Source organism: Rhineura floridana, chromosome 6, assembly GCF_030035675.1.
Source record: "Rhineura floridana isolate rRhiFlo1 chromosome 6, rRhiFlo1.hap2, whole genome shotgun sequence".
Classification (NCBI taxonomy): Eukaryota; Metazoa; Chordata; class Lepidosauria; order Squamata; family Rhineuridae; genus Rhineura; species Rhineura floridana.
Window position 1 is genome coordinate 91,842,054 of NC_084485.1, and position 26,421 is coordinate 91,868,474.

The 26,421-nt window shown below is 39.7% G+C and overlaps 3 protein-coding genes across 6 annotated transcripts in view; 1 reads left to right on the forward strand and 2 right to left on the reverse strand.

The window, feature by feature from the left end:
• The window catches only part of ORC1 (origin recognition complex subunit 1), a 28,506-nt gene extending 22,302 nt beyond the window's left edge, over positions 1-6,204 (reverse strand). The window contains exons 1-5 of one of the 2 annotated variants that reach the window (XM_061632995.1): positions 5,844-6,204; positions 5,645-5,738; positions 4,783-4,910; positions 3,723-3,889; positions 2,189-2,570 (exon numbers count right to left, since the gene is read on the reverse strand). In XM_061632995.1, coding sequence (XP_061488979.1) covers positions 2,189-2,570; positions 3,723-3,889; positions 4,783-4,910; positions 5,645-5,738; positions 5,844-5,919 — 847 coding nt within the window. In that variant the 5' untranslated portion in view covers positions 5,920-6,204. The remainder of the gene's footprint in view (positions 1-2,188; positions 2,571-3,722; positions 3,890-4,782; positions 4,911-5,644; positions 5,739-5,843) is intronic. The other variant, XM_061632996.1, reaches the window with a different exon arrangement.
• Positions 6,205-6,245: 41 nt separating this feature from the next.
• On the forward strand, positions 6,246-10,730 carry PRPF38A (pre-mRNA processing factor 38A). Of its 2 annotated transcripts, XM_061632998.1 has the most exons (10): positions 6,249-6,542; positions 7,104-7,263; positions 7,687-7,808; positions 8,338-8,423; positions 8,611-8,721; positions 9,109-9,221; positions 9,308-9,334; positions 9,412-9,509; positions 9,922-9,970; positions 10,214-10,730. In XM_061632998.1, exons 1-10 carry the CDS (start codon positions 6,413-6,415, stop codon positions 10,254-10,256), a joined length of 939 nt encoding a protein of 312 aa, XP_061488982.1. In that variant the 5' UTR covers positions 6,249-6,412; the 3' UTR covers positions 10,257-10,730. The 2 variants fall into 2 exon arrangements, with proteins under 2 accessions (XP_061488983.1, XP_061488982.1); XM_061632999.1 differs by lacking the exon at positions 9,308-9,334 and having other exon boundaries at positions 6,246-6,542.
• Positions 10,731-12,646: 1,916 nt separating this feature from the next.
• TUT4 (terminal uridylyl transferase 4) overlaps positions 12,647-26,421 on the reverse strand; it is a 50,422-nt gene continuing 36,647 nt past the window's right edge. For both annotated transcript variants that reach the window (XM_061632994.1, XM_061632993.1), the window contains exons 21-30: positions 26,241-26,318; positions 24,272-24,449; positions 24,035-24,082; positions 23,866-23,948; positions 22,398-22,513; positions 21,162-21,322; positions 17,679-17,779; positions 16,224-16,740; positions 14,344-14,526; positions 12,647-13,157 (exon numbers count right to left, since the gene is read on the reverse strand). In XM_061632994.1, the coding sequence (XP_061488978.1) occupies positions 13,066-13,157; positions 14,344-14,526; positions 16,224-16,740; positions 17,679-17,779; positions 21,162-21,322; positions 22,398-22,513; positions 23,866-23,948; positions 24,035-24,082; positions 24,272-24,449; positions 26,241-26,318 (1,557 nt within the window). In that variant the 3' untranslated portion in view covers positions 12,647-13,065. The remainder of the gene's footprint in view (positions 13,158-14,343; positions 14,527-16,223; positions 16,741-17,678; positions 17,780-21,161; positions 21,323-22,397; positions 22,514-23,865; positions 23,949-24,034; positions 24,083-24,271; positions 24,450-26,240; positions 26,319-26,421) is intronic.

The window sequence follows — 26,421 nt, forward strand, 5'->3', positions numbered from 1 at the left end:
TGCGACAAATGGGAAGTCAACATTTTATTTTTTTGCTTAATCATTTTTGTTTTGTTTTGTTTTTTGTCTTTGAATGTTTTATGATTTTGTTTTGTTTGTTTTATGAAAATTTGAATAAAAATTATTGTAAAAAAAAAAATAGCAGTAAGTTTCTGTTTCAGTCTATGAATAAAAATGACAATGCCACTTGGGAAGATGAGATCAAATTGTAAACATTGTAACGGTAATGTATGTTTAGTTTTGTGAGGACTTGTCAAGAGTTAATAAAATTTGGAAGTTAAAAACAAGAGTAGGATAGCCATCAGCATCTACAGCTTGATACAGGCAATATTATGTACCATTTCCTAAATTAATAAAAATCAAGCTATCTAAACAATTACAGAAAGTATTGTTGTTGTTATGTACCTTCAAGTCGATTACGACTTATGGCGACCCTATGAATCAGTGACCTCCAAGAGCATCTGTCATGAACCACCCTGTTCAGATCTTGTAAGTTCAGGTCTGTGGCTTCCTTTATGGAATCAATCCATCTCTTGTATAAAAAATGTAAATTACTGCCTTCAAGTTGATTCCGACTTATGGCGACCCTATGAATGGGGTTTTCATGGGTAAGCGGTATTCAGAGGTGGTTTACTATTGCCTCCCTCTGAGGCCGACTGGCCCAAGGTCACCCAGGGAGCCTCTTGGCTGTGTGAGAATTCGAACCCTGGTCACCCAGGTCGTAGTCCAACACCTTAACCACTACACCATACTGGCTCTCATCTCTTCTTTAGCCTTCCTCTTTTTCTACTCCCTTCTGTTTTTCCCAGCATTATTGTATTTTCTAGTGAATCATGTCTTCTCGTTATGTGTCCAAGGTATGATAACCTCAGTTTCATCATTTTAGCTTCTAGTAATAGTTCTGGTTTAATTTGTTCTAACACCCAATTATTTGTCTTTTTCACAGTCCATGGTATACCCTCCTTGTAAAATGCTATATTGAGTTGTAAATTAACACATTTTAGTAATCAGATTTGCACCATTGTTTAAGAAATATGTGAACAATGAATGAGAAACTTTAATCAAGAGTTTATCTTGGTGAGTTAAATCAGTAATGTAAATCACCTTGATTTAAATCAATCCACCCTGCCATTCTGTAGGGGCATGGGACATTACTCTTGCTTACAAACCCAATGTAGCCTATGATTAACTACTACTAACTGAACAGCAGTCCACAGTGAGCTCATCTCAACTGAGTTATCTGCTGGATCCGATTCCCAAGATCCTTTACACAAGCTGTCTTTGCTCAGCTTGGGGCCATTTCCCATCCCACATCCCAGGCTTTCCCTAAAGGTCCCCCTGACACTCAGGAGAGGCTTTTCAGGGGACATAAATGGACAGCAGTAGGAAGAATGGGACAGGGAATTCCTCTTTTGGCAAGCACCCTTGCCTGAGTACAGCATTGGATACCACCTTTTCTTAACTATGGCTCCACTTGTCAATGTATTACACTCATGTAGGCACAGAATAGATGCTTATTATCATGACCCACATTCAATTATTAGTATGCCCAGTTCAAGAATCACAGATAGTCTGACTCACAACAGCTTCTTTATCCAAAGAACTCATGACAGCATCTACACTAAGCCAAAAAAAGATCCTTACCATATCTGTCCCCCCCACGGCCCCCAATAAAAGATACTATGGGGAACAAGAGAAATATTATACCATTTTACCACACAAATTCCTACTTGGGAATTGTTCCAGGGTGCTTGTGGCAAAGAAAAATATATAAAGAACAAGAGCATTCATAAGAGCATAAGGAGGTTCCTGCTGGATCAGGCCAATGGCTGATCTAGTTCAGCATCATGTTCTCACAGTGGCCAGATACCTACGTGAAGCTCGCAGGCAGGAACTGAGCACAAGAGCACTCTCCCCACCCACGGTTTTCAGCCACTGGCATTCTGCGGCACACTGCCTCTGACAGTACAGACAGAACATAGCCATCAGTAAGATGGTTTTAGTAAGAGCTAACAATTCACGCTCTAGAGTTAAATACCTCGGTTTTAAGACTGCAGCATCCGGAACATAGGGCATATTTTAATCATTATTCATAAAATTCTCTCTCTGAACATTAGATAAACTATTTGTCAGCCTCCAGAGCTATCAGCTTAACAATCATTATGTCCAAGGTCATTTGTGAACATACTATTTAGCTGTAACTTTTTCTTAGCTCCTGAAGTCTCACTGCCAATGGGTAGTCTTCGGGAACGTCTCTGCTTAGACTGGGAGGATTTGGAGGCTGAATGTCTTGATTCTATTTCCGTCATGGTGTTGTTGCTTTTTCTTGTACTCCGAGTGACATTTGTGGCTTCTACCTCCGGAGAGTAAATGGTGCGTGAGGGAGTCAGATGGTGCTCATTTGCCAAATTCATGTTGCTCCTCTTCATTTTCACAGAGTCTTTCAACTCTGCCAGTAAGCTAGGTGGCAATGGCTTAAACCTTCTTCCATCCCAAGATTCCCTTACAAAGAATATCTTTTTGTCCTTTGATACAATAGGCAATGCTTCAAATGGGGACAGTGGAATAACCTAGAAAGGCAGCAAAATACTTGTTCTAAATAACAGATTCAAAGCTTAACAGCGAAGGTATGATGTAATCAGTACATCGAAACGTTCACCTACTCTTCAATACCATATTAAACTTCTGTAGTCATTGTGCAAAGCATAGCAAAAGTACGACAGGAGAAAAGCCTTATACACACACGTTAACCTTCCCTCAAAATAACATTTAAAATTGTTAATCCTCTGAACGCAGAAATATTTGGAAATAAAAAACAATAAGAATTGGAACTCCTATTAGAATTAACTTTATGAATTTGATAATGGCAGCAACTTGCTGTTTTCATGGTATGTAGCCTCTGGCTGTTACTGAACAGTCCTCAGGAGGAGGGGGGGCTTCATGATGGCGGAGCTATCATTTTCTAAGCCTGTTAGCTCACTCCAGACAGGACCGAAGAAGGGGAAGCTTTTTCTTGTTTTTCCTTTCCATGTTACTCCCTGGTTAATCTAATTGGCTGAGCATTGCAACCCTACAGGCATCAACTGTTTAGAAAACAAATACTGAACAACCCCAGTGTATTTATAATGAATTGTTACAATTTAAATGTAAAGATCCAGATAAATTGCCACAAAGCAGCCCGCAAACACTACAACTCAAATGGCATTCTAAGTCTCACAAGTGGGATAGAAACCTCTGCCTTTCCTCATGGACTACTTGAACCTCTCCAAGAATACTGAACAACAAGGTTATCAGCCAAGTAAATGCTATGTGAGCATCCTGTGCCACAGAAGTGAGCAATCAGTATTTCCTGAAGCTGTAGGTAAGTCAAGCTGCAATGCCAATGGAAGGGTACAAATTCTACTGGGATTCTTATGCCCATTCCTATGACCTGCTGAGCCCAGGATGCAATTCCGCATCATCCCCCACACTTGCTATATTACAGACTTATGCAGAATTTTCAAGCCAGCCTCAGAGACTAAGGTTGCAATCCAATACACACTTATCTGGGAGTAAGTCCCATTGAACCCAATAGAGCTTACTTCTGAGTAAATGTGTATCGGATTGCAGTCTAAGACCTCCGGAAATTGTTTTCCAGTGTTTCAGTACTGTAGATCTGCACTACAGCATTTCAAAAAGTTCAAAGAACATTCTCTTCTCTTGTCTTCATGTCATATACACACCGTGACATTGCTAATAATGGATGTAACGATTATGTCATTAACCCGTTCAGCATGTTCATTCAAAAATATCTCCTGAGAAACTTCTCTTCCCAAGGATTTTCGTTGATTGAATGGTATTTCTACAAGACGAGAGAACCACTCCACAACTGCATGTTTTTCCTGAGCACCTAAGGTAGAAACATCAATTATGATTAGCAAGAGCACTTGAATCACTTTAGCAGTATGATGGCTTCCTTTACTTCACTAAATTAGGGAGAAAGCCAACAGCAGTGGTGTTTAAACTCACTCTCTTCAGAGAACCCATTCCATATCAACTAGTCTCCCCCAGAGCCTTTATGTATTTGTTAATGTTTAAAAATGAAATCTGTCCAAGTACATCTATGAAAACCACATAAGCAACTGTATTGAGGGGTTTTTTAACAAACACACACACACTTAAAAATGCCTTTTTTGCAATACAGATAAGTATTTGTAACCAAAATAACATTCAGTAAAAACTCTCATGATCAAAGCTCCTTAATCTCTCATTCCTCTTGAACAAATAATATAGAGAAGCCAACGTCCCTGACCATTGCCCATGCTGGCTGAGGCTGATGGTGTCCAACAACATCTGGAGGATACCATGACGACTACCCCTGCAGTAATACTTTCTGAAGAGTGAGTTAGCATTGTTACTGGCCAGTTTGGAAGACACTAAAATCAGAAATGCAATATACATGAATAGTGCATATCAACACATTTGTTTTATAGGAGAAAACATACTGAATATTTAATTATTAAGCTACAGTTAGCATAGAGATAATTCCTATCACGATTTTATCTTGCTTGAGGTCTCTGAGTCCTTTGTACCACAGATTTTGTGCTATAGTCCCAATATCAATATTTAACAAAAACAATAGTCTTAACAAAAGTTGCTTAGCTTCTCTGTTCCTTCCATTGTTTTTTGGCAGATTTTATTTTTATAAAATAAATATCAAATAGGCATAAGCCATATCACAGGAATTAGTACTTGAAAAATGGACATGTAATGAAGAAGAAAATAAAAGGAAAGAGAACTTACCACTTTGATATAGTTTTAACAGTCTTGCCACAAGAAACTGATCCATTTCCTCTCCCTCTACTAAAATAAACTCTCCTGGGAAAATACAGATCTCGCTGACGTTTTCCCCAGATTTAACAGATATCCCCCTAGAAGATAAAGTATTTAAATAAGCTGCACTTTCTTTACCGTTAAGGGACATCACTGAGGTTTGACAGTTTATAGTGCAATCATAACCATGTTCACCCCAGAAGTCTTACTGAATTCATTGGGACTTACTCCCAGGTAAATAGGGTTAGAATTGCAACCTTAATCTTCACCTCCGTTTCTTTACCTCTCATGTATCCCTGTCTACAGCTGTGGATCTTGCATCTCCACATCCTTCAGCTTTCAGAAGCTGCTCTCTTGAATGATTCTGCCCTTTCTTCCTTATCACTTATAATTGGAACTCCTGCCCAGAATAGCTACATGACACTACCCCTTCTTCCTTGAGACCCTTTCTCAGGATAACAAACCATTTTATAAAGCCTTTGACTATCGTCCTCACCCCTTAAATGTATATTTATTCTTTCCCTGTTAACTCTCACTCCTGTGACTTCCTCCCTTCCATCTATTATTGCTGCTAAGTCAAATTTCTTTGATGGTGCACATTGATGGTGATGCATAAACACATTACATTAATAATTACAACATCATTACTACATAATTGCCTACTTTTAGTGCTACATTACAATAAAAGCTACTCAGTCTTATGCAAAACATAAATTTATTTCCATGATTGCTTATTCGCCTATGCTATCTTTATATGCTGGCCTCAAGCCTATTATATCGTTTACCCTTTAACAATATAGAGCCAGATTTGTTGTTAGAGCCAGATACACACCTATAATGGGAGATCTGTAGTTGTTCATCTGTAAAGATGGCTTTTCCAAACCACGAGTAGAAACGTTTTCTCTGATTTCTTGTGCTCATGATTTCTGTAAAGAAGAAATAGACCATTCTTGCGCGTGCACACACGCCGTCAAGAAGCAAAAAGCGATGTAACTACTTGTTTGATTCTCGAATTCTATAGCAATCTTTACCTTCTATCTGGATACTTAAAGAATAAATAGGTAGGTCAAAACGAGTGAGCATGGAAGGTGGACGCATCTGCAACATGCTTGAAGCTCTCCCGAGAAACTTTACTCCCGTTGGCCATCAAGCAGTGACATTATTATACCATACCTGATTCTGACTACAGCACCTCACCCCCGAGCGACCGCAATCTACCCCTTTAGCTCGACAAACCAGGATAAGATTCTGCCGAGAGAGCTGGTACAGCGCGCGATTTCTTCCCCACGTCAGAATGAAACTTCGCGCCAAACGAGACTCGCCGCGCCCCGAATAAAGGGGACGAGACGCTTCCTAGAGCGACAGCCACCATGTTTGTTTCTGGCAGAATCAAAGGGCGGTACTTTTGCCCGCTGCTAAGATGGCAGGGCGGAAACATCAGGTGGGTGTCAGAACTTGCCTCTAAGAGGAAGTGACGCCCAAGAGGAAGTGAAAAGGAGAGACTTGTCCCTTGGTGCATCAGTCCGGTAGTCCCTTTTCCCTCCCGTTTCCTCTGCTCAGACCGCTTCGCGTACAGGTTTGTGCCAGGCCGGATCAGGCAATGGCAAACCGTACAGTAAAGGACGCGCACAGCATCCATGGCACTAATCCTCAATACCTGGTGGAGAAGATCATCCGCACTCGCATCTATGAGTCCAAGTATTGGAAGGAGGAGTGTTTTGGCCTCACAGGTGCGGTCCAGGTGTTTGTGTAGCTGTGGGTGGAAGAAGGGGGCTAACACAGTGTGGGATAGTTGGGGGCTATCTATCCTTATGGTGGTAACGGGACAGTTTAGAAGCTGAACACACTGGGTGAAGGGTGAGTGAGATGAGAGCATAGTTGCACCCCCGCTGTTTTATTAGTTGCGATTGTATACCACTTCTGCGCCCAAGCATTGCCGGGCAGAGTTCTTTTGCCTAGTAGTTACCCAATAAGACAAGTTAGGTTCTGGTTTATCATTTATTAATATTTTATTCAAGCGTCAAACAACTTGAGGTAATGCATTAAGTATAATGGGGTTGTACTACAATGAAAACTTGGGCAGTAATTATTTGAATGCTTATTAAGAATCCTATGCTTGTTAAATGGAAACTAAGTTCCCAAACTGCCATAGTATCTTCTGATACAAACTCTGTAGTAGCAGTAACCCAATTTCTTCCTATTTCACTGACAAAAAAACTTGCAGGTAAACCTAAGCAGATGCTCTAACTTTACTTTAAAACCTGAGTGCCTTTTCATCTTCCTTTTTGTAGCTGAACTGGTTGTGGATAAAGCTATGGAACTGAGATACACTGGTGGAGTTTATGGAGGAAATATCAAGCCTACACCGTTCTTATGTTTGACTCTAAAGATGCTGCAGATACAGCCTGAAAAAGACATAATTGTTGAATTTATAAAGAATGAAGATTTCAAGTAAGAGAAAGGAGCATTCGGGTCTGGAGCTGTGGCTTAAAATTATTAGGAAAAACATGATGAAGGTGTTTATTGGTGTTCAGATTCACATTAGAGTCAATGATAATCTCTGCATGTATTCATTTCTACCCTTCTTAAGATTAGTCTAGCTCTGCAAGTTTCTTAAGTCAAGATTCATAAAAGTATTCTTCTATTATGATAGTTTTTTTTACCTATTTGGGGGGGATCCTGTTGACATAGTACCTATACTTTTCCCCGTTTCTGCAATTTACTAAGCAGCACAGGAAGGTCACAGTAATGAAAAATATTGGGAGTAATTTCAAATTCTGATCTGAGAGAGCATGGAAAGTACATGTTTTCTGATGACTTTTTTGTGAAGAATAACAATTCTAAATTGCTGTTTTTGTGTTTGCTAACTTTCAGGTATGTACGGTTGCTGGGTGCATTGTATATGAGACTGACTGGCAGTGCCATAGACTGCTACAAATATCTTGAACCTTTGTATAATGATTATCGAAAAATAAAAAGCCAGAATAGAAATGGGGGTAAGTAACTCAACTTTGTAATTTATCTGTTTAGCTCTTGGTCATCTTCAAAGCAGTTATAAAGCTAGGCTGTATTTATCAATTTTATCAATGTAAGTAGCATAGGTAAAATGAGTTATGAGACTGACTGGCACTGCTATAGACTGCTGCAAGTATCTTGAACCTTTGTATGATTATCGAAAAATAAAAAGCCAAAATAGAAATGGGGGTAACTAACTCCACTTTATAGTTTGTCTGTAGATAAATCTGTAGAGGTTTTGATGTCATAGTCTTATCTCTTATTAAATGTTATTTGATTTGTAACAAAGTGTAAAGATAACTAAGAGTTTTCTGAGAACAAGAAGCATGATATCCCAAAACTATTAATTGCAATATTTCTACTCCTTTTTATACTATGGCTTTTTATTTGAAAAATGGGACTAAACTGGTCAGTATTTTCTGTGATGTTCAGTCATACCCATTTTAATTATTACTATAGAAATTGTGGTGGTACCCCTTCTAAAATGCACTCACTTTTCCCCCCCCCCAGAGTTTGAACTAATGCACGTAGATGAGTTCATTGATCAACTGCTCCATGACGAACGTGTTTGTGATATCATTTTACCTAGACTACAGGTGTGTAATAAATTGCAACATACTAATGCTAAAAATATAAATCAACCTTAAAATACTAGACATCAAAATATAGTGGTTGGGAGAGGTCGCCCAAATCTAAATTTGAAAAATACCTAGACCTTGTTTGTGATTCAACCCATGTCCACATAAGGATTGCCTGTACTGAGAAATGTTGGTCCTTTTTTAGAAACGGTATGTCCTAGAAGAAGCTGAACAACTGGAACCACGTATTAGTGCTTTGGAAGAAGATATGGATGATGTGGAGACTAGCGAGGATGAGGAAGAGGAAGATGAAAAGGTTTGAACATTTGTGTAGTGCTTTCTATTCTGGCTGTGAGGGCTGCTTCTATTACAGAATACTCTCATGTTAACTTAGCATAGTGCAAGAAACATGTCCTTATAACTTGAGGGAACATTTCTTGTATGGTGCTCAATAGCTAATGAGCTTAAGAACTGGCTGTAGCTATTGTTGATATTTACTTAATTGTTCACTTCTGCTTCCCATAAAAAAAGGATTATCAGAACACTGTCAGAATTTCGTTTTATTCCTAGAGGATTTTTTTAAAAAGACCATTGAGTCCTTGTTTGTGCATCTGCAATATAACTATTAGATTTTGTTTGTTTAGAAATGTTGTGTTGAATGTAGGGTATACTTTTCAGAATGGTATGTTTACAATACTTTCAGATGGAGAGAGTTCCCTCACCTGATCACAGGAGAAGAAGCTACAGGGATCTAGATAAACCTCGCAGATCTCCAGCTCTGCGTTACAGAAGAAGCCGAAGCAGATCTCCTAGAAGGTGACTTACTTGGAGCTAGCAAAATATTTTTAACCAACATGGTGCTAGACTGAAAGAGTAATTTTTCCCCCCCTTTCCTATGTTAGGCGAAGCCGATCCCCAAAGAGGAGAAGGTAGGAGAACTACTAAATAGTCAAGCTGATTTTTAAAAATTGTCTAAACTTTACACTAATAGCCTGTGTTCTTCCAGTCCGTCACCACGTCGGGAAAGGCATCGCAGCAAGAGCCCAAGGCGACACCGAAGTAGATCTAGGGAAAGACGCCACAGAACAAGATCTAAATCTCCAGGTAACTCTGTTTTGGGTAGAGGGCTGGTTTCTCCGGAATTAGTCAATCTACTTTCCAGTTTCTAAGGAGGCAGTCTGTGTATGATACCATGGCTTGGATCCCAAGCCCTTCTGTTCATGGAAGTGACCCCTCCCCCCAATCCAGTAGAAGCTGGTAGAAGGAAAGGGGAAAGGCAGCCCTCAGAGCCACCTTCCACACTATTCTGGAGTATCCCTCAACTGACCATGAGTGCAAGCACCCTGTGAGCTGAGTTCCACTCACAGAAACTTAAGATCCAAGCACATATCAGTTAAACCTTGATTGAGTCTGGTTTGCCCATCTGCATTACTTGATCTGACATTTAGGAGGAATCTTAAGTAGGGAACTGTGAACAGAATGAAATTATCTTAATATATATATCTTATCTTAATAGGGCATCATCGTAGTCACAGACATCGCAGCCATTCCAAGTCCCCAGAAAGGTACAGATTTCATATTGCAGCTAAATAATGATAATGTAGTAGGTTTCCATGAAATAACTTTTTTTCTCCATAGAGAAAATTGTTTGAATTCATAGAAGATGTATAATAGTTTGTATGTATTTTAGGAAGGTTTTGTTATGATTATAACAATCACTGCAGAGGTAAATTTATCACTGCACGAATGTGCAACTGTCATTGTTCCTGAGAATCAACTGGACAGTGAGATGTTTCTGTTCTTTTCAGATCTAAAAAGAGCCATAAGAAGAATCGTCGGGGAAATGAATGACCCTAAGCAGTTCAAGAATCTGAGCCACTTTCTTTTGTAGATATGATGCACCAGGATCAGTAGAAGCTGCTTAGACAGCTCATAATTTTTTTGTCCTCAGTTTCTTGGACAGCATAGTATTTCATAACTTTGTTTAATTTGAAGAAATGTTTATTCAGTGGATGTTCTGTTCATATCTGCTGCAAAAGCAGTGTTGTGCAAAAAGGAATATGGTTTAAAATTCTTTTGAATTTGTACATACCCAGCACAAGAGCAAGATAAAGAATTGTCTGAATTCATTGCAAAACCTATTAAAGTCTTGCCTATTTGGTATTTGTATAATAATTTTGGAGCTGACTTTTGTGTAAATGATAATTTTTACAAAGCCAACAGGCTGTCCAAAAATGTGCATAAGTCTGTAGGGAATCATTTTTTAAGTGTGGGGCAGGCAGAAAAAGTATTGTAATTTCTTTATTAAAATTCTTTGCTAAATAAGCTACAGTCTAAATGTGCTCTGTAACTAATTTCTTCTTCAAGGACACTTCAACAAGCAGTGATAAACTTAGCTTCCAAAATATTGGAATGCAGAGTCGTGATTTTAGGAGAAACTTTTAACTTTTATTTTTTCCCCTCTTCATTGCTCTAACTCTGTATAACTAGAAGGAACCTCTGAGCAATCTCCCCACTCCCAGACCCAGGAATCAAACCAAAATTACACAATATGGGGCTAGGCTCTGCCCTTGTTTATCAAACTAATAGAAAACTGAAAATAATTTATATACAAGAATATAAAATTTATTTTTTAAAGGTTTTCATAACTTTGAGAGGGTATTTTCACTTTACAACTTTTTACAAATATGTAATTCCTACAATTTGTTTCCCTTCATGGGGTTAACTTAAGGCAGGGGGCTTTAGGAAAATGGAAGGCAGTGAACTCTGAGTGTAAACTCCATTATTATTAGTATGTATCATAAGAAACAGGAAGGTTTATGACACAAATGTGGAATGTTTAGTTGAAATTAAGCCTCATATTCAATGGGGCTTATTTTGGACTAAGTGTGCGTAGAAGTATAGGCTGGGAAGTATATAGCCAAGTTTAGCTTTATATTGTCTGCTTCAACACTTGTGCTTAGATGGTTAAGATTAACCCAAGCATGAGAAGAGCATTTGTGGTCCAAGTTCTACATCGGGGGTGGGTAAACTTTTATTCTGTTGAGAGATGCAGTCCCTTTGGGGCAGATGCTGGTATTTTTGCCATGGTTATCTCAGATTAGACTTCTCAGACCTTTGCAGACTTTACAGGATAAGGTTACTCCCATACTAAAAAATATTCTCTATAATTATAACAGATTAATTCAACTACTGTCCTGAAAAGCAAAGGAAAATAAATTCCTTTCTGATTCTAGCATACTATACACACAACAGAAGCTTACCAATTTGTTCTCAGACAGCTGAGGGAAAGCTCTCAAGCCCTACTAGAAGCAAAGTGGTTTTTTAAAATCAAAATACTTCCCCTTCCAATTGTTCTGAAATGGCAAAGAGGGAAAATAAGTAAGGGAGGAACTTTGGTGGGATGGAAGGATGGGGCAGCTTCAGGAGGTTGCTGAGGCCCGCTAGAGTCTGGGGAGAGTCTGGTGGAGGAACTGCCACTTAAGCCCTGTTGCCTTGATGTAAGCCATGCATCAGCCAGGGTAGATGATGGTGGTGGCAAGTGGCTCTTTCCTCCTGAAATTTTTTTTAAAAAAAATCCTCCCTAATTGAGTAAGTGGGAGTGAACATACCTACACCAGCGCCAAAGATGATGTAGTTTATTCTTTGTTAGGAGAACATCTTTGGAGTCTGCAGACCCAAGGCCTCCCCTGATCATCATTCAACATGTTTTTTAGAATGTTTTTCTTTGAAACTTGTTTTTAGAAAGCTTTTTTGTTGCTAAATTGTTTTACTTTCTGTTCTGGGTTCCTTCAGGAGAAAATGCAGGATAGAAATTTAATAAATAAAATACATGCCGTATGCCCCCTTTCAGCCTATACAAACAATGTTCCATTGCCACAATGAGGCCTACAGGGGTGGATCTCTTTGCCTGCCTACAGCATGAGACAGCCAAAAGCCCCTCAGCTGCCTTTCCCACGAGCAATAGCTCTCTTAATTAGGCAACACCAACATATCCTTTATTTAAGTTTAAGATAGGTGGAGAAATAGCTGGGTTTCACAAACAAGTGTGAGGCTTACTCTCTACTTTTTTGTTGCAAACTCACCAACACCATAAGACTTATGTAAAACTTGAAAGTTTGTACAGTCAGATGCCAATCTAAATTGGTTCAGGCAAAGGTATTTCACCCTAGGCTACAGTACTAAAAAGGGGTTATCTTTATAATTGCATAGAATCTAACTACATATACAAAAGAAAACTGCTTAGATTTCTAATTTTGCAATTTTATTTTTTCCTTTTAAAAAGTTTTTGGCACTACATTGTTCTGTAAAGAAATGACGATCTTTTTAACACATGAAATCCCTTTCTAATTCCTTTTTAGAACAGATATAAAGTCTGAACCAAAGTATGAATACAGCTAATAGAAAATAAACAACTTAATTTTAAAAACTCTCTTTACAGTTTTATCAAGGTAAAATAAAACACAGTTCCCCTTAAAAATAGGGTAATAAAATAGATGACATTTGTATCACTTATTCTTGCGATACTGGTAAAAACTATATTTTATATCTATGTACAAATGATACAGTTAAAAACAGTTTTAAATAATCTCTTATCTAAACATGTTGCAATAACATTTGAATCCAGAACCTGATTTCTTCCCATCCCCTTAATTAAACTTCATTTTTTCTGCTGAATGAAATTCATGTTCAAGTGTGGGTGTCCTTGAGACAGAAGTGAAAACCGCTGGTTGTTCTGCATCAGTAAGCCAGCTAAAAGAAAATAGGTTACAGTTATTTTAGAATATATTACCTAAATCCACTGTATTTAATATTTAGGTTGAAAAACAAGTTTTAAATTCCCTGAAGTTTAGCAGCAGAAAGGGGCACTGATGAAAAGGAAGTAGACTGAAACACTCAATCCATAATTGGTGGATTATGGCTTAATTGTATGACAGCTGGTTTCAAGCCAATTCATCCCACCTCCAGATGTTGTTGGATGTCAGCTCCCATCACCCCCATCTAACATGGCCAATCATCTGGGATGATAGGAATTACAGTACAGCAATAACTGGAGGGCCACTGCAACAGCATTCCACTAGCAGGAACCCCATTCTTATCGTAGTAGAACCAGTCAAATCCAATGGGTGGCTTGGGTTGGTGAAAGTGTTGCACAGTCTTAACCTACTGTATACTATTTTGTACTCTTATGCTACTTCTGCCTGAGCAACAAAGAGCTTGTGAAACAACTTCTGCACTGACATTAAGCTGGATCTTGCCCAGTATTTCAAGATTTAATGGGACAGTTATATTTAGCTTCTAACCTGTTGCTGTAGGAGCCTAAAGGACACAAGTCACATTTTCAGTAATTTGTCAGTTAACAAATCCTCCAGGAAGGAAACTGCTTTTAAAGAAGGCTTTTTTAAAGTTGAAACTGACCAGCTTTTGCTTTGCTATGGATAAACTTTCAGTCCTGTGCCTTTGCATTAAAGAGATCTATTTCTTTCTTCCAGGGCTGGGGAGGGAAAGATCCATCACGATTCAGAGGGGAAGTAGGGCAGTGGGTGGGTGCCAGGTAGGCACACTTTAAAGCCCCTGTTGAAGCTGCCCTCAGCATCTATGAGTAGTCGTAGGAACCTATCCCTATTCTTTCTGTTATTTCTACCTCTGGTATCAAAGTTTCTGTTAAAGTTATAATGTCTAGGAATGCATCTACTTTGTTAACTGAGGTATTACTGTATTCAGATGAGATTCATACCCTAATAGCATGCTCCTCAGCAAAGCTACTTCAAAGTAAGTCCAACCACATACAAAGTTCTATGTATTAGAAGCTTGATTTCTATATCTTATTAAAGGCTGATCTGCAATCCACTGCCTTGTACTTGGAATTATTTCAGAATAAATGGCTCATGAATGAAAAAACAGGAGAAAGATGTAATTCATGTAGATACTCTAGTACCTTGAGGGTAGAAAGGTTTGTTCAATGGATAGCTGGCATTTCCCTGCTGCATGTAGTTTGGAGACATACTGTAAGGCCACGCCCCTCGCAGTAGAGGAAAATGGGCAGGGGCGCCATGGTCCCAAGGAACAGGAGGAGGAGGAGGAGGGTTCACTTTACCAAACTGTCCTGGGAAGCCCTGATCTAATGTTTATTCAAAAGCAAAAAGGAGAGGGAATATTACTGCATAAGAAATAACCAATCTGTAAAACAAAATGCATAGCTGCCAGAATCTTTTATTTAAAAAATCCTTCTGTTTAACTGTACAGTAAATCTTACCTTGCTTTATCATAAGTCATTGCTGTTCAAAATACATTCATACAGTGTCCAGAACAGGCCTACTACTGTTGGGAAAAGTTACCTGTGGTAGGTTTTGCACAACTGTCATATTGAGGGGAAATACTGAAAGTAGCTGCTTCATCAATTACTTAAAGGAATTAATTTTCTTTCAGTAGTGAAAAAAATCATTTTATAAGTAACCTGACACTAAACAAAGTATATAGAAAATTAAGCTACAAATCAGTTAAGGAATGCTGGGCTGGATTCAGACAAGAGCAAAACGGTTCTCTGCTCAGCAACGGGGCATTCCCAGTTTCTCCCCCCCACCACAACCCTTGTTTCCATCCAAAGATGTTCCTGAGGGATCTTCTGTAACAGCATCAGGTGGGGCATGAGGGATAGAGAAATCAGAAGAATTCAGGAAGGTTGCCTTTTGCCTTTCTTTCCACTTATACAAGTCATGTTTTGACCCAAGGAACCATGAACAGACTAAAAGTATCCACTGCTACCAATCTGCAAAAGCTCACACATGCAGAATAGTTCTTCCATGAGCAGAAGTTCCCTCTGCATGCAATCTTAATATGCAAACATTAACGATACATATAACAGAAGCAAGAAGTTAAACAAATGTATTAGGAGACAATCTGATCTGTATTACATTATTCACTAAGTCAGGTGTGGGGAACCTTTAGCCCACCAGATATTGCTGAAATACAACTCCCATCATCCCTGGCCATTAGCCATGCTTGATGGGGCTGATTGGTCTTTCAGATGCTGCTGAACTGAAACTCCAAAGATTTCCCACACCTGCAGTAAATGACAGATACATAGTAGCAGAACCAAGAAGAAAGGTGATCCAGACTCATACTTGTCCAGAAAGTTTATTTTTCTTACCTGAAGGTCCTTCTGTTCCTGATTTATAATTTGCCTGTGGCTCTGCAGTGGTGAAGAAAGGTACTCTACATACTCAGAGGCACTTTTATTATTAAGTTTTAAGGTGTACCCTGGCACTGAAAAGTTAGTTTCTGAGCCATACCCTGGCTCAGTCAAGTACACTGGTCTTTTAAGGAAAGTGGCACAGGGTCTTTAAGTAGCTTGGATGATATTCAAAGGTCTGTACATACACACACAAACTACTCCCTAAGTTAGGAGACCCTACAGCACAGTATTAAATGCAGCACAAGGGCAGCAGCTGGAAAGAAAACTGGCCGAAGTACTTTTTGTTCAAGCACAGGTCTCTGGAGTCCAGCCCTATTGAAGTTGGGACTCAGATTTGAAATCAATGGTTTCTTGGGAGAAAGCTCAAACTCTTCTTTCTTAAATTAATATGTCAAGCTCTAAAAAGATAACCTTTTAAACCCAACCCACATTTCTGAACTACTTTTCATATAATTTTAAAATCTTAGCCTAGCAAAAATGAGGCAATTCATCTTTTTAATATAAGGTTTTTCAATGTATGCACCCCAGCATATATGGCATAGTCAGACTGAACAGGTTCAGAAATGTTATCCAAAAGAAGCCCTCAGTATTTGTACAAACAGGAGACAAAAGAGGAGAGTTACCTGAATTCCCCACCGTGCCATTGTTCACCAGGGAGCTTAGAGTCACGGGGTTGCGCCAGTGTCCCTCATGAGAACTGCTGGGGATTCCTACAGGCCTGGCAGCAGGCTGTGCAAAGATGATACTGGGATCATTCAGGCTTACGCTGCTCTGGTTATTGGGTGGGCTGCTGCTGCCGCCAGCCCTCACGGAAAATGGAACATTTGTGGTGTGAGAAGGATTACCCGGTGCCGAGTGAATAACAGGCCACGAGGCGTTAGGAAGCTGAATTTGGTGGTGGTGGTGCACCTGAAATAGTCCCAGGTTAGGCAAGGTGGCATACTGACCTGGGGGAGATTGGGGAAAGTTAAACAAAGGCAGCTGGACCTGGTGGGGTGGCTGTGCCCCTTGCTGGGGCTGCAGAGCATGCTTAGACTGGGATATTGGTTGTGGCTGAGCCTGGTTAATGGAGGATGGTGGAGAGGAATTCTGAGTAAATTGCTGAGGCTGTGGAGAGTAAGATGGCTGACGTGAATCAGACTGGAGAGGGAAAAAAAGGATGTAGTTTGGATTAGTTCATGAGTTAGTTAAGTGTTCCATTTAAGAACTTAATGCATAAAAAGTTCTCACAAAGGAGTCTTTCCAGCCTTACATTTACTATACCTCTACTGTGTTTTTGAGTTGAGGTATAGTGAACACAGGGTTTGAAAGTCATCTGTGAGGACTTTTTATGAACTAAATTCTTCACTAGTACAAGCTCAGTTAAAGAATCAGTTTTAACTGACAGGAGATTCATCATATTCCTTAAGAGCGTTCAGATGATCATATCTCATGTAAAAGCTTTTTGGCTGTTTATGCAGACCCTTCGCTCCCTCCCCCCCCCCCCGAAAGGAAGAGCAAGCAAACGAAGCCGTCTTCCATTATCTACAATTTTACAGTTCATCTCAATCAGGAAAGTATGGTTAACAACTTCAAAACAAGCTAGAATATTAAACCATGGTTTGAAGTTTGCTTAGTGTCTTGGCTTGATCCAAAGTTCTTAACCATAGTTTGGTTGTTCAGATGAAACAAGAAAGTATGGGCTAATGGAAGACTTCCTGATTTGTTTTTGCTCAGTCTTGCAAAGAGACTGCCGGTGTGACTAAAAGTCTTATTCTTATTTCAGCTTATTAAACTGAGACATAATCATCTGAATAGAGTAATTCTGTAGATCAAGCCCTACCACTGAAAAACAGTTACCTGAACTGCTACTGGAATAAAACATGGTATGACAAAGAAACATGACCTACTAATTTTCATTCACCAACATCTTAATTCATTCACTCTTCCAGTTACTCCAGATTTCTGCCCCAGTCTTTGTATATGCAAAAATCAGTATTTTTGAACTCTGTTGAGATCTATTATAGCAGTAAACTTCACAAGCAGGCATATTTTTCACATTATTAACACTCATAAATACTGAATCAAATGAAACTTACACATTCTGATGGCTGTCTAGTGCGCAAGGGTCTTTCCACTTGCTGTTGAATGGATCCAGTTACTTGCTGAGAGTTTACAAGGCTTCGGACTAACTGAGTTGCTAAATGATAAAAGTTGAAAGAATGTGTTTAACATATCTTAAGAAAACAAATAGGTTGTGATCAAAAACACTGATGAGTGCAGGCAAAAGCCATTTATGCAGCCAAAACTTTATTTGCTGTACCTTTTGCAACAATGCCCTCTGCCAGAGACAAGCCACTTTTAAAACTGAATGATTTTTCCTTTATAGTGAGAATTATTGCACCAATACCAACACTACATTCATAGTTTTGAAGTGTACATGCATCTCTCTTGTTTAGATTTCTGCTATGTTCCATTCTTAAACTAGGACAGCAATAAAATGTGCTGTTCAAGATAACTAATGTTTTTGAAATGTATATGTGTCTTAAGTTGGAAGGGAATCATTGACATAAGGGTGCAACATGAGGCTGCTGTACACTTTTATAGAATCACAAGCACTTCAAGGCATTCTAGGTTTTATAGATCCTGTGGCATGGCTAGAAGACGTCTGGAGCCTATGACACCTCTGAGCTGCCACCCCCTCTCACTGCCACCTTCAACATGAGCTTGTGAGGGTGGTTACCTTCCCTATGCCTTGAAGAGTACATACAGCAGAATGAGATAGTTGGAATAGTGATTTTTCCCCACTTCCTCTTTCAGTTTCTATGTGCTTTTCAAGGCAGCTGAGCAGAAAGCAGAGCTAATGAGCGAGTAAGAGAGAAAATAAAGCAATCTAGAAGAAAAGTAAGTGGCCATGGAAAACTAAGTGGCCAGAGAAGAAAAAATAGGGTGCCACAGGGAATAGACAGAGAAAGAATGGAGTGCCACATTTGGGGGGGGAGAGAGATGAGAAAGATAATATACTTGCATGCATGTGTGCATGCACGCACACACACAGGATCCTCTTGAAATGGCATAATTTTTAATGGATTTCCACACTAACAATAATCAAATCACAGATCACGTCAGTCTCCATTGACTGAACCATGGGTCTGATGCTTTCCAGTACTGCCACAGCACAAAAACATGGATATGGGGCAATCCTTACAGACCTCATAATTTTTTTTAAAAAGCTATACCTTCAAAGCCATCATTAAATCTCAGGTCACCTCTACATCGACAGATGTGTCTGTGATGTGTTGTCCATTGTTTTGTCATCCTATGTAAAAACTGTGAAGATCAATGAGGACTGTGCCTTGAGTCAACATTTTTGTGGTGCTCAAAGCATCACATCTATGATTTGTACTGTGAGGTCTACCACTGTAAGCTTTAATCTGATGGTGGTTTGGGGGAGAATCCAACATAAAAACCATGCAAATTCAAAGAATATGTTTTAATTCCACAGGATCAGACTTCTACTCAGGCTCCATGGGTAAGCATGGAAAAGCAAAGGGTGTGTACACACACATGCTTTCTCTTTTTCTGTTTGGGGGTGGGGAGACTGATCCAGGAAGTAGGGAGAGAAGCAACCAGAGGGGGTGGTGCCCATGGGAAGCTCTCAAAATTTCAAATGTGCCAATAGTCCCAAGAAGATTGGCAACCTCTGGGCTAGGAACTGGCATTGGAGATCATGCAACAATAAATAGGCCTACAAGAAAAGAAAAGGCTAAGAAGGAATATAATTAATGACTCTAAAGAATGCAAGATCCATGAAAAGTAGCATTGGCTTCTGAGAGTAAAGTTAGAGAGTAGGAGAGAAACCCTGCATCTGGAAACAGGCTCTGGTAGCCTATTGGACCACTTGGAGGAAGGCTAGAATGAGGGACAAAGTGCAGCCCTATACAAACATACCTATTCAGAAGTAAGTCTCATTGTGTTCAACGTGGGACTAAATGAATGTGGATGGGACTGCAGCCTGAGAGTTGAGTATATTAACTTGTTAGCCAACAGCAATTTAGAAGATTGAAATCCACACAAAATAATTATTTTAATTTCTAATGGAACTGTTGTTTGCACTGAAGTTATATAAAATATTGTTGCCTAATATTATAATAAAATGAAAAGATCATCAAAATAATAGCTACTTCCAACTACCAAAAGGTTTCTTTTTTCTTTTTAATTCTTGTATCAAGAAGTGCCCAGGATTAAGAGACATAAGTAGTAGTAGTAGTAATAATAATAATAATAATAATAATAATAATAATAATTTTATTTTTGAGTTGCCTATCTGACCGAGTGAACGGCCACTCTAGGCGACTTACATGATAATAAAATACAATATAAGAACCAAAATACAGTATAAAAATTACTATAAACACCAATTAATAACAATTAAAAGACTAACCTACCCCAACGATCCCATAGGCCTGCCTGAACAACCAGGTCTTCAGAATCTGGCGGAAACTAGTCAGGGAGGGGGCATGGCGAAGATCAAACGGGAGGGAGTTCCAGAGGGTGGGAGCCACGATCAAAAATGCCCTCTTTCTGGTCCGCACCAGCCTAGCTAATTTGGCTGGTGGGACCGAGAGAAGGTCTTGTGTGGCTGATCTTGTTAGGCGGCATGATTGGTGATGCTGGAGGCGCTCCTTCAGATAAACTGGGTCGAGACCATATAGGGCCTTAAAGGTCAATACCAACACCTTGAATTGGGCCCGGTACACAACTGGTAGCCAGTGTAGATCTATTAACACCGGAGTGATATGATCACGGCGACGGCTGTTCTTACTCAAACGTGCCGCCGCATTCTGTACCAGCTGCAGTTTCCGGACCGTTTTCAAGGGTAACCCCACGTAGAGCGCATTACAGTAGTCTAAACGGGAGGAGACCAAGGCATGTATCACCCGTGGGAGCAAATGGACAGGAAGGTAGGGTTGTAGCCACTGAGAGTATAACTTTGTACACACAACTCATTACTGTTACTTGATGAACAGGCAGACACTAAGAGGAAGGAGAGCAAGACTGACTCAAATAATCTAATATAAAAGGAGGAGGCCATATTTTAAAACAGGGATGAGGAACCTGTGGCCCTCCAGATGTTGTTCAATCCTAACACGCATCAGTCCCTGCCAGGGTGGCTAATGGTCAAAAATTATGGGAGTCATAGTCCAACAATATCTGGAATGACCACAGGTTCCATAACCCTGCTGTAAAGTATGCAGGTCCTGTGAGAAAAGTTTAGGGAAATGTAGCTTTTCAAATATATGATCTATTAAGAAAATTCACAGCCTACAGCAGCCTTTCCCAACCAGTGTGCCTCCAGATGTTGTTGGACCACAACTCCCATCAGCCTCAGCCAGCATTGCCAATGGTCAGGAAAGATGGGAGTTGTGGTCCAACAACATCTGGAGGCACACTGGTTGGGAAAGGCTGGCCTAGAGCATCTTGTGCTCAAGTAGGAGATAACAACAAAACTGTCTAAAGACAATTGGAAGTACCACAATGCAGAATATGTAAAGGTATGTGTGTGTGTGTGTGTGTTTTACCGGGAACACCATTGCTTCTTTGTCTTGTCTGTTTGAATTCAGGACAATCCCTTCGAACATGTCCCACATCACCACAGATAAAACATCTCTTTTCTCTAGTCTCTCTATCTTCCTCCTTTATTTCGTTTTCATCATCTCTGTCATTCTCCTTTTTCTTCAACCTAAATGGGGAAAATTGTTAAAGTAATGCTTAATAATATCCTTGAAGTTGTGCGATTACTACAGTTTAAAAGCCAGCACAAGAAGCCAACAAGAGTCACAGTATAAATGCAAAGGTGAAACACAAAAAATAAAAGCCTTGAAGATTCATCTCAGTGCCATTTTGTGGACAAAAAAACTGATGAAAATTAAGGAAGCAATCCAAGCTCCCTTCCCCCCACAATACCCCAGTGGGGTTTTATGGAGTAGTGGGACTACCACTGCATCCACAGCTCTGCTACACATGGTGATTGGAGCAGAAGCTGAGGGGCAGACTGATCATTGGGCCCAAACTGGCCCTGATGGTAGAGGGTCTCAATGGACCTGCTTCAAAAAACCTATGTTTCTGGGTGTTCTGTTGGCTGCTGCTGGGAGGGATCCCACTGATGGGACTTCTGCCATATGGTAGGCAAAAGGGAACCACTGCGCTAGTAAAGTGACACTGGGGTCACTCAGAGGGGGAGGTCGGCGGGGGCCAGTAGGGCTGGGTGGAGGAAAAGTTCTGCTCAATCCAAACCCTCCCTCTCAGTCTGGCACAAAGGTTTGGGTTGCTCTGTAAACTGGGAAAATCTGAGATGTATTGTAGGATATGATTTCATCCAAAGCCTACAGAACTCAGAAGTCCTGCAAAATAACATCAAGCTCTGAACTGCCACATATGGTTCCCTCCTCCACTTTATCAGAGGCAGCTAGTCATTACATTTACCCTTCTAGGCACACAGCAACTATGGTAATGATCATGAAAACATAAAAATATTTAAAAAAATGAGTGGTAATCAGTCCACTACAACATTTAGCACTATTTTATACCAACTCCTCCGTTCAGTTATAATTCCTTCAGGCAAAAGATTAAATATGTGACTTGCTTAAAAATAGTTTTTGAAAGAAGAATTAAGAGAGAGGGATGCACTCCTTGAGGCAAAAAAAAAGGCATGAAAACAGGAAGCGAAACTTTTTGGTTTTCCCTTCAAGAATATTTTCTTCATTTACATTCAGCGTAAAATTATTTTAAAATGGTAGCATGTTTATTTTCCCAACCTCCTTCTTTTGGGACAGTCCTTCATGTAGTGACCAATTTTGCCACAGACACGGCAGCATCTGTCATTGGGTGCCAGCTCTCCATCAGTCAATACTTTAGAGTTGAAGAAGTATTCCTAAAAGGGGGGGGGGACATGCTGTTACTTACAAGCTCCCTGTATTCACTTTCTACAAAGAGAGAACAAGGAAAAGGAGGAAGAAACAGCAGCCTAATATCTTACTAAATAAGGCATTCATTAAGAAAAAAAAGAATAAAAACCAAGGTTGAAGTTTTCATATTTCCATTCATTCAGAATACATTTGTAATCAGGGCCGGCACCAGGCATGACTGGGCCCTTGGGCACCAGCCTGCCCCGGGCCTACAGTGCCCACCCGCACCTACCTCTCCCAGTGTGGTAAATGCTGGCCACGCTGCATGTACATGCCTGCCACCAACCAAGATTGCAGCTCATGCCTCCACCGCCATCTTGGTTGACAGCATGCATGCGTGCTACATGCAGTCACCTCAATGGGAGAGGTAGGTGGAACATGCAGGTGGGCACTGCAGGCCTGCACAGTTGTGTATAGGGGTGCCTGGGAGCTCCCTCTCTGTGATCTGTGGCAAGGTCAGGAGCCGACATTGCTGCAGATCATGGAACGGGAGCACTACCCACCCTAAGGAGGGGCCCTTAGCCAGGGCCTAACCTGGCTGCCCTCTGGTGCTGGCCCTGTTTGTAATACTAGATGAGGGTTTTTATAGCCTTATTTTTCCAAGAAAGACAAAGTAAGCGCAACAAGCAATATCTTTTATGGGGCAACAAACCATCTACGACAGTGCAAACTTTGAAGTTTTGCAGAACTTAATCATATAAAACAATCATTCTTGGGACCACATGAACAACAGTCATGAGGAACGAAGATAACATCCATTCTATGCTATCTCAGCTATTGAATACCAGCCTGGAATTATATTCATGAGTGTTAGCTATTTGTTTGAGGTATTAGACTTGAAAGTCAAGTGTCTGGGAGAAGGACAAGGAAAAGTAGGGAAGAGCAACAGCAGTTGTTTAGAACCAAGCCCAGTGTATGCTTTGCATATATATACAAGATGAACTGTGAGAAACGTCAATATGCACAGTCCTAAAAATGGGAGTCCTTATATCCTCCTGTTCTTTGTTCAACACCAAAATGAACGCACACATGTGTGTGCGCACACACACCTCCTGTTATTATAAGGTTTATCCATGTTTAAATGCAAAACATAAGTAATATATTTTGGAAGTAAAAGAACCAACTTGATATTTAGAGTTTTGTGTTAAACCATGAATGTTCTGTCCAAGCGATTTATAATTCTGATCAAAATCATTAAACCAATTAAATGGAACATGCAGTTTGAGAAATGAAATGTGCTTGAAAGAACTGCAGTAAAGGTACTTGTTCATTTGTGACGACAGCAGAGAAGTACAAGTTACAAAATGGGATAACTTACAGCTTCTCTTCCCAAGACTGGATAGAAAGGGGTACCAAATAGTTTTCTTCCATTAATTAATGCCTTCATTATGAAATTGGTCACTGTGAAAGAAGAGATCCCCAACAAATTAAAGAAGTGTTGCTTTAGAAATTCATTAATACAGAGTAGAACTTTTTTCAAGTCTTACTTTTTCTGGAAACTCCTGCACCCAGGTTATGATTCAAGTCAAAAGGATCTGAGCAAAGAAAATAAAAACTATTAAAAGAGCAGGAAGAATATTCCAGTTTCCTTTTAATGAATATTATTGGTGTAAGATACGCAAGCAAAATTTTCATGAACATTAAAAGTGTAATAAAAGTTCCACTTATAACTGAAAAATTCTTCCAGAGGGATATATTCTTTTTATTAGATATTCTATAAGTACCTTCAATAGCAATGCATTTGGATGTCCACTGTTTCTCAAATGTTGTTAACAGCGTCTTCTGCCGAATGCTGATGACATATTCTTTGAAGTCAAACTCTTCAGTGTAAAATCGCAGTAACCCTAACCAGAGTTCTCCCAGTGATTCTGTGTTTTTCTCAAGAGAAGGTAAACGTTTTTTCTGTATAAAAGTAATAGCAGATAAAGTACTTTATTGTGAACACAATACTTATAACTTCAGAATAGTTCCAAAGTAACACACATTGTGAAGTACGGGATATGCATCTATTGCAAAACCAGGTTGTCCTGAATGTACCTGACATACGGTAGGAGGGAAAAGGAATAGCAGAATATTATTTTTTGTGTTCATAGTAAATGCTCTACCTATGCAATCTCTAGATAAGGCTACCTTTCGTCCTAATGTGCTTGGTGCAGAGGCAGATAATTCCTTGTATATAAAAGCATTAGTTCTGAAAAGGGTAATTTCACTTAAATTGTAATACAGACTAGGCCACTTCCTTTTGCACTACAGGTTGACTGAACCTTTCACTTCAACGTAAGAGGCCCACTGGTCAGACCAAAAGCCCATCAAGTTTGTTTTTTAAAAATGTGTTTTTAAATTTGTATATTTGTTTTTAATGTTTTTAATTGTTGTAAACCGCCCAGAGAGCTTTGGCTATGGGGCGGTATACAAATGTAATAAATAATAATAAGTCCAGCATCATGTTCTCATGGTGGCCAAGCAGGTGCCTATGGGAAGCCCACAAGCAGGACCTGGGGGCAAGTTACAGTTAGTTTGCAGGGCATTCTTACAAACAGATTTGCAGAGTATGCACGCTGAGATGGGCAACTAGGATAACCCTGTGCAATTTCTGCAATCAAAAAAAAAAAGTGGAGCACTATAACAATTATGCTTGTAGACACTACCTGTTGCCTCACATCCCCAATCTTTAGTAATTTATCTAATAATAAGTAACTAAATTTCTAGCAGAAAAAGGCCATTAGCCCCTTGATACTAGAAAAGAGAAAATGAGGAAGGATGTAAGCCAGGGGTTGCCAGTGTAGCATCACATCCACAAGGCTGCCATTTTGTGACTGGTTCCCATGGAACATTCTCAGAACTCTACATGTGCCCACAGGCCCAAAAAGATTGGCAACCACTGATACAGGCAGTCACTATGATACTGCGCTGTGTTTTTCCACCTAAAAATAGCAGTGTGAGACTATTCCAGCTGTCAATCCTAGTTTAGAAGGCTTAGGCAGGCATCTTGAAATGTTGCCCTACTTGTGGCAGGAAGACAGGGAGTGACAAGAAAGATGGGGTAGGGCAGTTTCTTACTTGGATACTCACTGGACATCCTAGGCTACTGACAATTTCTAAATTCTAAAATGTCTCAGATTATTCACTATCCATGTAAGGATCTTTCCCCTCCTTTTCGTTATCATAAAAAGTCATACTTCCATCTTCAGTATCAGTATAGAGAAGACTTATGCTTGCCTTAACTCACAGCTTGTTTTTCATGTTTGCCCATAAAATATATGCCTTTGTGGAGAAACTGTAGCCACATCCTTCCCGTAGAAAACCATTCTTGTAAATCCACTGAACCTGTCCCTTGATTACTCCATTGACAAATCTGTGAGAACTGTAAGCTGTCAGGGAAACCATGGGTAGCTTCCTATGTAACCGTTTCTAAAATTCTTGATTTGCTAATTCTACATCTCTTTAAAGCTCTTGCTGTAACTGTCTAATTGTATACTTTTGAGACTTTCACCTCTTCTTCATTTGTTTCCTCTTCCTTTTTCCAACAAATTGTGTAGGAAGAGAACATGCAGGAAGGTGGGGCTTTTTTCATTTGTGCAATGCTAAACATATTGCTGGTGCTCTTATAAATAATTATTAAGCATATATATGTACGTGTAGCATAAGAAAACTAGACCTAAGAACTCTATTATTCCAGAATTAGAACATTACCAGTTCCTCGGTATCATCAAAGAAGAAAGCATTCCACCCATCAACCATTCTCTGAGGAATCTGTTGTCCATCAAATATCTAAAACATCATGAAGAACAAAGACAGAAAATGAGAGCAGGGCCAGAGAGGAAATGAATAAACCCAAAATGAGAAAGTATTCTTTATTTTGAAAAGAACATGA

What these genes read in the sequence shown, in the direction of transcription:
- PRPF38A (XM_061632998.1), top strand. Translation starts at nt 6,413, where the DNA reads ATGGCAAACCGTACAGTAAAGGACGCGCACAGCATCCATGGCACTAAT. An exon ending in AGGAAGAGGAAGATGAAAAG is followed by an intron (nt 8,722 to 9,108) that starts GTTTGAACATTT and finishes CAATACTTTCAG; the next exon opens with ATGGAGAGAGTTCCCTCACC. An exon ending in CGATCCCCAAAGAGGAGAAG is followed by an intron (nt 9,335 to 9,411) that starts GTAGGAGAACTA and finishes GTGTTCTTCCAG; the next exon opens with TCCGTCACCACGTCGGGAAA.